The sequence below is a fragment of the Heterocephalus glaber genome, unplaced genomic scaffold (assembly GCF_053883595.1).
Source record: "Heterocephalus glaber isolate CG9 unplaced genomic scaffold, H.glaber_assembly_v1.0 deba00000818, whole genome shotgun sequence".
Lineage (NCBI taxonomy): Eukaryota > Metazoa > Chordata > Mammalia > Rodentia > Bathyergidae > Heterocephalus > Heterocephalus glaber.
The window spans coordinates 4,659,216-4,673,997 of NW_028258164.1; the positions used below are offsets into that span (position 1 = coordinate 4,659,216).

Consider the following 14,782-nt stretch of genomic DNA (forward strand, 5'->3'; position numbering starts at 1 on the left):
TCTACATACATGTGTGGACATGTAAAATGTATTTCTCATACATTCAAACATACACAATACACATACCTAAAGTAAAATCTTTCTTGCTATGGGGCACAAATGAGAACCGTGAAAGCCACTACTACCATCAAACATGTATCCCCACCAGCGCTGACCCCTCTCCCTCTTCTATGCTTCCGTGGCACTTGCACATCTACGGTGACTGGTCTACCACTTCGTGAACTTTTCATATAATATTTAAAGGCTGATGATCTCTAGACCATGAATTATCTCAGCAAAATCTTATTTCTCTTAGGGATCATTTTAAGCATCTGGTTATTAAGACACTTGGCAATTTATTAAAATCTCCATCAGAAAGAGGGGAAACCAAGATTAAAAGTAATCCTTAATAATTTGTTAATCCTCAAAAATATTTTTGTGAAAAATATAAACTTTAGATTACAGAATTACCCACAAATGCATAAAAGTTACATGACTCCATAATTTAAACTGTTACTATTGGGTCTAGAGGCACCTGATTAATACGAATAAGGCACCATTTAAAGCACATTAAAATACTGAAAAACACATCCTCATAAATCAAGTTTCTCTTATGCTTGAACTAAATTATTTTGTTACTTGTAGATGTAATAGGATATACCTAGGAAATATAATTTTCATTTAATTTTCACCTTCTGATTTACTGTGCTTATAAAATATACTAAATAAAAAGCAAATGCTTTAAATACATAAAATAATTAAACTTCTAAAAATTATTTTTTAACATGTATTGCACTGTAAGTACAAATAGGTCCCTGTTAATAAGAGGAAAATCTAGAAACACTTTTTCTTTCTTTCCCTAAAGATATCTTTAATTGGCCTCCTCTAACATGGCACATTATATATAATGCATTTTGGTTCCTGGGTTGTTTACAGTAACAGAATAGTTTTCTTTCTGAAAAGCCTCATGAGAGATCTACCTTGTTTTTCTAAAGTTCCCAGAAGGATGGCAGTCATTCAGCATTAGTTAACCATGTATTGGTAGAATATAAATCATTCATGAACACTTGCAGAGTGTAAAGTAAACAGAAAAGACATCCACAAGTCTAATTTAGTCAGAAGGCAAGTTTGACAGCAATATTTGTTAAACTGAAAAGAGCAAAACTGTCCTATGCAAACAGACCCTACCCATCCTCAAGGAGACTAAAAGAGAGTATTCACAATGGACTCATTCTCCATAAGCAGCTCACAATTCCTGGTCACCGCCCCCCCAACTTCCATTTTGTAACACTGTCCTGGGTGTGCCTAAGCATAAAAGGAAATAAATTGCACATGTACAGAATTAAAGCATACTCCTACGGCATCATTATCACAAAAATAGTGATAGATGAAATTTAAGACTCAGTATTTTTACTCAGTAGAAACATTTATTCAAATCTCATACTAACAAGTTTAATAGAAAGTGTTCAAAAAAGGGAAGACATGTAAAGACCAGGCGAAAAGCAAGCCCTGATTAAACAGCACAATTCACTTTCATATTTTTACTTCATAACATTTTGAATACATCACAAGTATGCCAATAATTTCAGTAAAGTAGCATAAGGAATATGAATGTTGTTTCAACTTCATCACAGAGCTCCTTAAGAATATGACTATGAAAGGCTCACTAAATTTGTCTGATTTTACTGTAGCACACCATTTTTCCCCTAGGGTATGTACTTCTGATTTTAATAAAAGAAGTCAATAGAGAACTAAGATGAACTTAGGAGAATTTTTTCCCCCTTTACTCTGCCAGGAATATCTTACTTCTGTAAGAAGAGAAATGTGTATCTCTTTTGCAAATATATCTACTTTTAACAAGGAATCACATTTTGAAATCTTTCTGAGAAACTCACCTTGCCTTTTTGGTTCAAGGGCTCAATTGTCAAGCTATCAGGGCCGATGTCCACAATGTTGCCCATCTGAAACCCATCTGTGGGGTGTGGCGCCCACACGGGCTTCCCGTCCTCCATGTCTGGAAGGCACTATCCACTATCTCCTGTTTCAAAGGAACAAAGAAAGCAATGTGAGTAATTTCTGAAACATTAAAAAAAAAATCTTTTTTAAAAGCTCATTAATGGCAATTTAGGGTAACACATCTGCCTTTACCCCAGATAATTCCCACTTTTCCCTCTCAACTCACTGCCCTGCTCCCTCTACCCACTTCCCCATTACCACTCTTCCCTCAGGCTGCACCACCGCCTGCCTTTGGCTGTGCCTGCAATGCAGGACCACACATGACCAGTACAGAAACAGAAAGGGCCATAGGTTCTACCTGTTGTCCCAGTGTAATTTACAACTCCATTCCCTTTACTACCTGAAGTACTCTATTTTGCACAATAAATTAGGTAGTCATCATCAGAACAGATGTTATAGTGTAGGCTTAGCTAAGAGATGAAAATTAAGTCATTTTGCGTCTGAAGGGATAAAAAGAGAGATTCCCTATATTCATCTTCACAGAATTCCTCAGCATACTGTTTTTGATGCTGTTTGAGATAAACACTTAGCTACAGTGACACAGACAAATCTAAGTCCACAAGTTGATGAGTTTGGACAAATGAATATACCTATTTAACAAGTGCCTTAGTCAATGTAGTGAACACTTCCATCAGCACAGAAAGCTGCCCCATGCCTCCCTTAGGTTACTCCCCACCTCACGGGCATCCCTACTGCTCTGTTTATCATTGCCTGTTCTGGAACTCCATGTAAGTGAGATCACACCAATGTGTTCTTTTGTATCTGCCTTCATTCATTTAACGATATGTTTTGATATTCAACATAACCAACCATGTTGTCCACTGAATGACTGTCCACAGTTCTTTATCTGTTGTTCCTGTGATGGACATCTGAACTGTTTCCAGTTTTTTTCTATTGTTAATTTCAATCTAATTTTTCTTTTCTTTTTTTTTTCTATAATTCTTTTATTGGTACATTTTAGATATACAACACAATTACATTTCTCATTGGGAACTTGTACCTTTACATGATGCATCTTGGTTCTTATTTTTTCCCCATTCCCAGCCCTCCCTTCAACCCCTCCACCCTTCCCTATTTACAAAGACTTTATTTCCATTTTTTCCATTTCTCATCATTTTTCCTTTCCCTTCTTTCCTTTCCCCTACCCCTCCCACTGCCCCTACCCCTTTTGATCTTTCCTTCGTATTTTGCATTACCGATTATTCATTCTAATCATTGGTACATTTTAGGTATACAATATAATGACATTCATCATTGGAAATTTGCACCTTTACATAATCTCTCTTCGTTCTTATTTTTCACCCTTGCCCAGGCCTCCCTTCAACCCCTCCAGTCCTCCCTATTTACAAAGATTTTGGTCCTATTTTTCCATTTTCTCATATTAATCCCATTTGCTTCTTTCCTTTCCCCTAGCCCTCCCATTTCCTTCCCCTTTGCCCCTTTTCTTCCTATTTCACATTACCTATTATACATTTTAGTCCTTATTTACACTTTCAGTATCTCACACCAGAGAAACTATTTGATATGTATACATGTGTGTCCTATTTATTTCACTTAAGAGTATCACTTCAATATGCATCCACTTAGCTATAAATGTCTCTAATTTCTCATTTTTTATGGCTGAATAGTACTCCATTTTATTAAAAAAACCACATTTTCTTTATCCAGTCTCCTGTTGATGGGCATTTGGGCTGTTTCCAAGTTTTAGCTATCACAAACTGTGCTGCTATGAACATGGGCACACATATATCACTGTGGTATGATTCTTTTAATTCTTTGGGGAAGATCCCCAGCAGTGGAATAGCAGGGTCAAATGGGACTTCCAGTCCTAGTTTTTCGAGGTATCTCCATACTGATTTCCACAGTGCTTGCACCAGTCTACACTCCCACCACCAGTGGAGCAGGGTTCCTCTTGCCCCACAGCCCTGCCAGCATTTGTTATTGGTTGATTTCATGATAGCAGCCATTCTTTCTGGAGTGAAGTGGAATCTCAGCATTGTTTTCATTTGCATCTCTCAAATGACCAGTGATGGTGAACATTTTTTCATGTATTTATTTGCTATTTCTGCTTCTTTGTTTGAGAAATCTCTGTTCATTTCAGATGTCCATATTTAGATTGGGTCTTTCAATTTGGGAGGTCTGATCATTTTAAATTCTTTATAGATTTGAGATAGTAGACCTTTGTCTGAGGAAGAGCAGGTGAAGATTGTTTCCCACATTGTGGGTTGTCTCTTCACACTGCTGGTGGTTTCTCTTGCTGTGCAGAAGCTTTTTAATGAGGAGAGATCCCACTTGTTGATTGTGCTAGTTCACGGGCAACTGAGGTTTTGTTCATAAAATCTTTTCCTACAACAATGTCTTCAAGGGTTCTATCTAACCTCTGTTCCAACTGGTTCAGTGTTTCTATTTTAATATTTAGATCTTTAATCCATTTTGATTTTAATTTAGTACATGGCAAGAGATATAGGTCTACTTTTAATCTTTGGCAGGTTGAAACCCAATTTTTCCAGCACCATTTATTAAAAAGGCTATCTTTCCTCCAGTGAGGGTGTTTGGCTCCTTTATTGAAGATGAGATGGCTGAGTGTGTCTGGCGTTGTTTCCGCATCTTCTAACCTGCTCCACTGGTCCTCAGGTCTGTTTCTTTGCCAGTCCCGTGCTGTTTTTATCACAGTAGCTTTGTAGTATAGTTGCAGGTTGGGGATTGTGATACCCTCTGCCATGTCTCTGTTACCTAGAATTGCTTTTGCTATTCTGGGTCTCTTCTTGTTCCAAATGAATTTTTGGATTCTTTTCTCAAGGTCCATGAAGTATGTTGCTGGGATCTCAATTGGAATTGCATTGAATCTATATAGCAGTTTTGGAAGTATGGCCATTTTCACTATATTAATCCTTCCTACCCAGGAGCAAGGGATGTCTGTCTATTTTCTGATATCATCTTCAATCTCTCTTTTCAGAGCGCTATAGTTTTCAGAGAAGAGGTCTTTGATTTCTTTCATTAGGCTGATTCCTAGGTATTTCAGTTTTATGGATGCTATTGTGAAAGGAATTATTTGCCCTATTTCTCTCTCAGTGAGTCTGTCATTCGTGTAGAGGAAAGCTACTGGTTTCTGTGTGTTGACCTTGTAACCAGCTACTTGACTGAATTTGGTTATTAAGTCTAGAAGACTTTTGGTGGAGTTCTTGGGCTCTTCTATATAGAGTATCATGTCATCTGCAAATGACAGTTTTCACTACCTATCTATCTTTATTCCTTTTATTTCTTTCTCTTGTCTAATTGTCGTGGCTAATGTTTCCAAAACTATACTGAACAAGAGTGGTGATAGTGGACATCCTTGTCTTGTTCCTGATTTTAGTGTGAAGGATTTCAGTTTTTGACCATTTAGTATGATACTGGCTGTTGGTTTTTCATAGATGGCTTTTATCAGTTTGAGGTAGAGACCATCTATTCTAACTTTTTATAGGGTTTTTATCATAAATGCATGTTGGATTTTGTCAAATGCTTTTTCTGCATCTATGGAGAGAATCATATGGTTTTTGTCCTTGGCTCTATTGATATAGTGTATTACATTGACTGATTTGCGTATGTCGAACCATCCCTGCATCCCTGGGATGAATCGCACTTGATCAGAGTGTATGATCTTCTTGATGATTTTCTGCATTCTATTCGCCAGTATCTTATTAAGGATTTTTGCATCTATGTTCATTAGTGAGACTGGCCTATAGTTCTCCTTTTCAGTTGGGTCTTTCTCTGCTTTGGGGATCAAGGTGATGCTTGCTTCCAGGAATGAATTAGGCAGTATTGCTTCCCTTTCAATTTCATTGAAGAGTTTAAACAGTAGTGGCAGTAGTTCCTCTCTAAATGTCTTGTAGAATTCAGCAGTGAAGCCATTAGGGCCCGGACTTTTCTTAGTTGATAAGTTTTTAATTACGTTTTCAAGTTCATTGGTTGATACTGGGTTATTTAGAATTTTTAGGTCTTCTTTCAACTTTGGTAATTCATAAGTATCTAGGAATCTGTCCATTTCTTCTGTGTTGTCCATCTTATTGGTGTATAGGTTCTGGAAGTAGGTATTGATGATCCTCTGGATTTCTGCTGGGTCTGTTGTAATCTCACCCTTTTCATTCCTAATTGCATGGATTTGGGCCTTTTCTTTCCTTTTTCTGTGTGAACTTTTTTTTTTTTTTTTGGTACTGGGGATCAAACTCGGGTCCTTGCACTTATGGGGCAGGCGGAGGAACCACTGAGCTAAATCCCCGGCCCTTTTCTTTTTCTGATAAGGTTGGCTAAGGGTTTGTCAATTTTCAAAGAACCAACTCTTGGCTTCATTGATTTTTTTGTATCGTTCTCTTAGTCTCCATTGCATTGATTTCTCCTCTGATCTTTATAGTTTCCTCCCTTGTATGAGCTTTGGGGTTGTCCTCCTCTTCTTTTTCTAGAAGCTTGAGGATCAGCATCAGGTTGTTTAATTGGGCTCATTCTGTTTTCCTAATATGCATATTCACTGCTATGAATTTCCTCATAAGACTGCTTTCATTGTGTCCCATAGATTCCAATATGTTGTATTGCCATTTTCATTTAACTGAAGGAACTGTCTGATTTCTTTAATTTCCTCTGTGACCCATTGATTATTCAGAAGTGTGTTGTTCATTTTCCATGTGCTTATGAAATTTTTCGAGTTTCTTTTGCTATGGATCTCCAATTTCATCACACTATGGTCTGATAATATACAGGGGATAACTTCAATTCCTTTGCACTTACTTAAACATGTTCTATGTGTGAGTATGTGGTCTAGTTTGGAGAATGACCCATGTGCAGCTGAGAAGAATGTGTATTCTGATTTTGTGGGGTGGAAGACTCTGTCAACATCTGTTAAGTTCATTTGTTCAAGAGTTCGATTGAGTTCTAGTATTTCATTTCTTATTTTTTGTCTAGTTGATCTATCTATTTGTGACAGTGGGGTGTTGAGGGTCCCCCACTACAATTGTATGAGTGCATATATGACTTTTCATGTCCGTATTTGTTTTACATAGTTGGGCACACTAGTGTTTGGTGCATAGGTATTTATGATTGTCATCTCTTCCTCTTGGATTGTTCCCTTTACAAGGATGTAGTGTCCTTCTTTGTCTCTCTTAATCAGTGTTGGTTTGAAATCTACTTGGTCTGCAAAGAGGACAGCTACTCCTGCTCTTTTTCGGGTTCCCGTCGCATGGAGTATTGTTTTCCACCCTTTAACTTTCAGTCTATGAGTTTCATTTTGAATTGAGTATGTTTCTTGCATGCGGCATATTGTTGGATTTTGCTTCTTGACCCATTCTGCCAGTCTATTTCTTTTGATTGGTGAATTGAGACCATTAACGTTGATGGTTATAACTGAAACGTATTGACTTATCATTGCCATGACTTTTTCTTTTTGTTGGGTTCTCCCCTTTACATTTAATTTCTTGTCATGCCAGATGGGTTCATTCTGCTTTGCTTCCTGGGGTTGTGATCCTCAATGTCTCTTCCTAGGATATTGTGTAAATTTCTTTGGAGTGCTGGTTTGGTATTCATGAAGTTCCTAAGGTGCTCTTTGTCATGAAAGTATCTTATTTCTCCATCCATTTTGAAAGATAGTTTTGCAGGGTACATCAATCTGGGTTGGAGGCTGTTTTCCTTTACGGCTTGGAATATGTCACTCCAAGCTCTTCTTGCCTTGAAGATTTGTGTTGGGAAGTCTGCTGTGATTCTGATGGGCTTTCCTTTGTATGTGATTTGTTTCTTTTCTCTGACTGCTTGTAGAACTTTGTTCTTCTGTTGAGTTTCTGGAATCTTAACAATTATATGCTTATGTGTAGATTTCTTTTGATTAAGGCTATTTGGAGTCCTACATGCCTCACTTATCTGTATGTCAAGTTCTTTTCCCCTGCTTGGGAAGTTTTCTGCCATTACTTCTGTGAAGAGATTTTTTTGTGTCATCTCCACTCTCTCCTGTTTCTTCATTGACTCCAATCAGTCTTATGTTATTCTTCTTTGCATCGTCTAGCAGCTGCTGGATTGATTTCTCATGCTCCCTTATAATTTTGAAGCAATTTTTCTCTTCCTGGTCACTAATTGCAATCTTCTCTTCTATATCTGAAATTCTGTCCTCACATTGGCTCATTCTGCTGTGTAGACTTTCAATGGAGTTTTTCATGTCCTGGAAATCTATTTGCATCTGTTTTATGGATTTCATTTGTTTCCTATGTTGGGATTCCATCATGTTCCTGAGCCTCCTCTCTAGATTTATTAATCATGTCTTGCACTAGGAGCACAATTTCTCCTGTTACCTGAGAAATTATTTCTGATTTCATTTTTTCCAAATCCCCTTTTGTTGCCAGTTCAGTGGGTCCAGGTGGTTGAGTATCAGAGTGTTCCGTCTCATTTCCCTTTGGGGTTGCTGTAGGTGATCTGCAAGTCTGGTTTTGAGACTTATTTGTTTTCTCATTTCAACTGGGGGGGCAAGGGTGTGCTGTTGGTGCCCATGCGGCTCACCTCCTCTGAGCTGGGAAAGCTGGGACAGGGGCTGGGAGCGGCGGTAGGGATGGTGTCCAGGAAGCCCCTTCCTCTGCACCAGGAGCAGTGGGATGCGGGTTCAGAAGCCCCTACCTCTGGGCTGGGAGTGGTGGGACGGAGGGCAGCCCAAAAGCCCTTTCCTCTGGGCTGGGAGCGGGGGGAGGGATGGTGGCAGGGAAGCCAATTCCTCTGTGCTGGGATCGGCAGGAGGGATGGTGTCCGGGAAGCCCCTTCCTCTGGACCAAGAGCAGTGGGACGGCAGCTCAGAAGCCCCCACCTCTGAGCCAGGAGTGGCGGGATGGACGGCGGCCCAAAAGCCCTTTCCTCTGGGCCAGAAATCTCAACCTAATTTTTCAATTGTTCCCATAAGGCTTGTTTTAAACTTGGCCCTCTGAGATATAACATTTATAATTCTACCAACCCAAAGAGGGTATGATATCCAAAATATTTTGTTTTTAAAGCTTGTATCCAACTGATGTATAACAGTGAATCAGCTAGTGAGTGATCCCAGATGTTTTAGTTTCAATATCTCAGCTGAAACTTATTTTTTTCACTGTTTATCTAAACTTAATGCAGAGTTGATTCATGTGCTATAATGCTCCTCAAATCTGGGATCCCCATGCGGATGCTCTCAGATGAGTCTCTCAGGAGAGTCGAGGACATCTGGAAAGGCCACTGACTGCCGACACACTGGTGGTGTGCTGTGGTTAATGTCCTCCATGCAGCGGCCACAGAGCGGGCTCTTTTCCCCATCCAGCAAGGGCTACGAGGCTCAGGTGTAACTCTGAGTTAACAAATCAAATGGAAATTCTCCATAGGAGCAAAGCAATAACACTGCTTCTCACTTCTATTATCATACATACATCTGCATGCTTTCCCTAATCATTTTTTGCCTCATGGCTTGAAATACCATTTATATGAGTGATGCTTAAATTTATTTCTCCAGCCCAGACCCTCACAGTGCTCCCAAATGTTTACCCGAATTATGGACAACTCACTCCACATGGATATACCTAAAAGAGACACTATTCTGTTACTCAGGCCACCATCCCAGCCTGTTCTTCCTTGTATCAGTAAACAGCACTCAGTTCAAATTAAACCTGGCATGAAACACAATTCCTCCAGCTCCTTCCATATGCCTACACCACCCCTTAGGCAAGAACTGTACCACAGAGCCATATCCCCAGGCCTCTTCTCACCCCACCATGTTAGCTTCCCTCCAAGTGGCATCTCAAATCCACCCACTTCTCTGTGTCCCGTGCCTCCTCTGCCCTGCTAGTCCAACCAACGTCACCTTTTACCAAGGCCTCTCTTGCCACTCCACAGATCACCCGTAATCTTACTGGAAGGTAAATCTCATCAGGTCATTCTGGTTTCAACAGGGCACGGACTGTTCCTCCCTGTGCTCCTAAGGTACAACACACAATAGGCAACCCAATAGTTGCTGGTGAATGAATGAATTGTTCAGTAAGGCGTAAAAGGAGAGGGTAGACTAAAAAAAGTTGAATGCTCTGAAAACCCAGGCTTGAAAACTCAGCTCCCCCACTCTCTGACTGGCTCTTAAGCAAGTTACTTACCCTCTCTGATCTTTATCTTTATCCTTATCCACATGGTGGGATAATATCACTTACCTTACAGAATTGCTGTGAGGATTAAGTGACATAAAACTGAGATCGCCGCTCTCATGGCACCCAATAGATGCTAATCATACCTGCCCCCCTTAAATCCCCCATAGCTTTTGTTTGAAGCCATTAGACAATTTCAAGACAAAGAATATAGGCAGGCATGGCAGTGCACACCTGTAATCCCAGGACTCTGGGAGGCTGAGACAGGAGGATCACAAATTCAAGCCCACCTTGGGCAACTTGGTAATTTAGTGAGAGCCTATCACAAATTTTTTTTAAAAATTTAAAAGGAGCTGAGGATGTAGCTCAGTATGAAGGCCCTAGGTTCATTCTCCAGTACTAGGGGAAGAAAAAGAAAAAAGGTAGGTCTAGACACAAAAAGAAATTACAGAATAGCCATGAGTGATGATTTAGAAGCACTACCTGAAAAAAAATCTAAAAAAAATAAAATCACAGTAGAGCAAAACCCTCTCAAAGTTAAAAAAAAAAAAAAAAAAGACAATTCCCTTCAACTATTCAATTTGCTTTCTCATTCTAAATGGTGCACTGAGCTTCCTAGTGCTACAAAGTTAAAGGCACATATCTAATGCTGCGCCTTCATCAAAGCCTTCAGTCTATAATAAAGGTGCTCTTTAAAAAGACATCAGCCCACAAGGATGGGAGAACCAAAGAGAAGAAAAGAGCAATGTGCTGAAAGTTAGGAATTGAATGATTGAGAGAAAATATCAAACCCAAGACAACCTGAATCCCAAATCTGCAATTAGAGAAAATGAAAACCAATCCAATTTACTATAAAACCTTCAAAGAACACAAGAATTATAGTACAAGGTACTTCTAGACCTTGGATCTAAAGAGAAAGGTAAAACAGAGTAGGTGAAACTGAGAAAGAGACTTCATAACACCACCACATATACACTCCACGTCCCTAGGCAAATGTACCATCCCCACACCTGGCCAAGGGGAGGTGAGAGCTTATTTGCTGGAGGTCCCTGGTCTCCAGACTGAGAATCACCAGGAACAATAAAATATGTGTAGACAAACTTCTGGCAGATACTCCCCAGATCTGCATAAGCCAGCTGTAGCAAGAATTCCAAGTCAGTTAGAGACAATCCTCCTGCTAAGTATCTGCTTGAGTTCCTACCCCCATCTGGATGAATAAAACCTTGACCTGGCTCAGCAAGAACACCACCCCCTTTCTGCCTCCTCCTAGTAACTTCTATCCACTACTCCCCACTGTCCTCAGCTATAAATTCCCAGCTGTCCATTCTCTGTTCACAGTTCTGCCCCATCTCTCTCCCAGATTGCAACACCCTTTTTATAAACTGAATGCATATAGTGAACTGAGCTCCCCTCAAGTACATTTGTTGAAACCTTAACCTCAATGTCACTATCATTGAAGACAGGGCTTTTAGGACGTAACTATGATAAATGAGGTCCTAAAGGTAGGGCTCTAAGCAGAGAGGTGGCCTTATAAAAAGAGGGAGAGAGAGGAACTCTTCCTGCACGTGCACCAAGGGAAAACCACACAGCATATGGAGAAAAGGCAGCGAACGGTCGGCAGGCCAGGAAAGCGCCATCGTCAGAACTCACCTGAGAAGCAGGACTGGCCTCATCAGACTGCCAGCTTCCAGAACCATGAGAAGATGAACTGCTATTTAAGCCACCCTGCTTGCGGTCCAAGACAGCCCTACTGCAATGTTTTGAAGAAAGTGTTCTTTACCAATTTAAAAAGTGTCAGCGTATATTTTCCTTAACAGCGTAATAGTAGAAATGAAATATTCATTAGACGTTACAGAAAAAAATTGAGTCACACTTTGAGACACAAGAAAAAAGTAAGAGAGAAAGTAGGGGGGTGGAATGGAGGGGAAAAATATATGAAAATAATACATGTAAAATGAATCAGCACTAAATACCAGGAAAAAACCCTCCTGTCCCCCAAAATAGAAAGCTTTGAAATATCCAAAGAAAATTCACAACTGAAAGATATGATTTTCTAACAGTCTGGCTAAAATATCCACTGTATCCTCAACAAAGCAAGTAAAAAACAGATGGACACCACTGTCAAAGTTCAGAACACCGAGACATGAGAAGGCAAGAACAGGATTCAAAGAATTATAATCAGAGAATGGCTGCAGCAACAAAGTATCGAGTCAATAAAGCAATGCTTTTTTTGTTTTGTTTTGTTGGTACCGGAGATCGAACTCGGGTCCTTGGGCTTGCGAAGCAGGCAGCTGAACCACTGAGCTAAATCCCCATGCTTTTTAAATCCTGAAAGAAAGCTGTTTTCAACCTAAAACTCCACATGCAGGCAAACTTAGCATGCCAGACTAGATGAGCACAACCTGAGAGAACCACTGAGCACCGTCATCGGTGACTGGTCCCTGGCTTCTCACCCGCACTTGCCCTCCCTATGGCAACCTTCGAAGATGCGGGAGGTAACCAGAGGGAGCAGAGGATTCGCACCTCACCCAACCACGGTAGATACAAGACTGTTTTCTACATAATGCTAAGTCTTCAGGGCAATACACTTGCTAAATAAGTTTTCATTTAATAGTTTTTAGAACCCTAAATATTTGTACTATAAATTGGCCCTCATTAATGAGGCCTTATTTAGTCATCCACTAAGGAAGATAAAAACCTTTTAGACAGGTTACTATCTGGTCCGGAAAGCCGTGGAAAACTCCTGCAATCAACACTTACTCTTACTAAGCATACTTGCATATGAAGAGTACTTTAAAAGACACTGTAATGGGAATTGCAAAAAGACAGTCTCAATTCCCATTGGAAGCCTTAGACACATTAAAGCCTAATTATATATGCACTGCAGGAATATTAGAGGGGGAAAAACAACAAGAATCAGTGGTGTTAAGGAAATTTTTTATTTTATTTATTTATTTATTTATTTTTGGAGACAGGGTCTCGCCGTGTAGTTCCAGCTGGTCTTGAGTTCACTGTGTACCCCAGGCTGACCTCAAACTTGTAGTGACCCTCCTGCCTCAGCTTTCAAGTGCTGGGATTATAGGTGTGCGCCACCACACTCGACATGAAATTTTAAATTTTTAAAAATTCCTAGTTATTCCAGGGAGAGAAAGTGAGACTGTGTTAACTCCCTACCACCAACTGAAAATTATCTCATATTTATTACTTACTTGACTACTGATACTGTCTTTTTAAAGTCAGTGCTCCAGTAATTTGAAAGATTAATAAACACTAGAAGCACTAGGGAACCTGCAGAAGGCAATCTGTTCTTTTCCATGGTTTCATGCTAACTTTTCATTTATTCTTTGTGGAAAGGAGAAAAGGCTATTATCAGGAGGCTCCCTAGGGAGCAACTCACTGTAAATAAATGTGACAAGTGCATACACATCCATACACTTTTCCTCTGGACTCCAGTGACAGTCCCATTAACATCGATGGGCAAAATGGGATGATTCATACCGTAAAATACAAGCCAGTAGCTGCCAGGCCACCATTACGTTTAAAGATTACCCTCTAAAAAGTACAGCTGTGATATAGTACTGTACAGCACCACCACCTTACATTTTATTAGCTAGGATATTAGAAATTGAGGACTAGCTAAAAGTAATTTGGTGTTGGGCTGAAAGAGCTAAAAAAAAAGAAACCAGTAAGGATGAAAGTGGTGCTAAGCAGGGCAGGCAGACCCTTCCAAGGCCACCTTGGTTACTCTGTTCAATCATACTTGGCCAGCTATGTGCCACATACTGCTAGATTCTGGGACTATAGTACTGAGCAAAAAGAAACAAGCTGTCTGGCCTCAGGGAGCTTTCTATCTATCAAGAAAATAATCACTGGAATAGAAGAGTAAACAAAATTGGCAAAATCCCAGACAGATCTTAAATTCTAGCAGGGGAGGTGTTAAAGAAATAAGGTAGATGCATCAAATTTACCTTTTGAAAAGATGTCTCCCTCATCTTGCCAGGCCCTGGCCTCCTGGATAAAAACAACATTCCATGCACCTTTGGCACACAGCTTTAAACTGATGACTCGGCTCGCTAGTAACAGTGTATCCTGAGGGCTATTAGCTTCCACATGTCCAGACACTGTGAGAAGACTGGGCACCAAATAAACAGTTGGCCTTGGCTGGTGCATTGCAAATGCACCTCACACAATCTCTCATCCAGTGCTTCAATTCCATAGACGCTTGTTTGTACAAGAAAATCCTCAAAAACAGCCAAGTGCAGTGGCACACAAATGTAATCCCAGCTACTACTTGGGAAGCTAAGGCAGGAAGATTTTGAGTTCAAGGTCAGCCCAGGCAACACAAGGAGACTCCACTAAAAATAATAAAATGAGAAGTACCATGGAGAGGAGGAAGAGAGGAAAAGGAGGAAGAAGAGGAGGGAAGGAAGAAGACAAAGCAGAAGCAGGAAGAAGAGGAGGAGGAAGAAGAAAAAGGAGGAAGAACCAGAGTCTGCAAGAAAAGGAGAAGGAATAATTTCTCAAAGTTTTCCAAGCTGGGCATAGTAGCCCACACCTGTAATCCCAGAACTCTGGGAGGCTGAGGCAGAATGACTGCAAGTTCGAGCCCAACCTAAGCAACTAAGTGATTTATAGGACCCTGTGTCAAAATTTTAATAAAAGTAAAATTTAAAAATTTTTTTAAACTT

At 40.0% G+C, this 14,782-nt stretch overlaps 1 protein-coding gene across 12 annotated transcripts in view; it reads right to left on the reverse strand.

Moving 5' to 3' along the window:
* Window positions 1-14,782, reverse strand: part of Myo6 (myosin VI) — a 164,458-nt gene that overhangs the window by 101,898 nt on the left and 47,778 nt on the right. For all 12 annotated transcript variants that reach the window (XM_021243782.2, XM_021243780.2, XM_021243779.2 and 9 more), the window contains one exon: window positions 1,875-2,017. In XM_021243782.2, coding sequence (XP_021099441.1) covers window positions 1,875-1,991 — 117 coding nt within the window. In that variant the 5' untranslated portion in view covers window positions 1,992-2,017. The remainder of the gene's footprint in view (window positions 1-1,874; window positions 2,018-14,782) is intronic.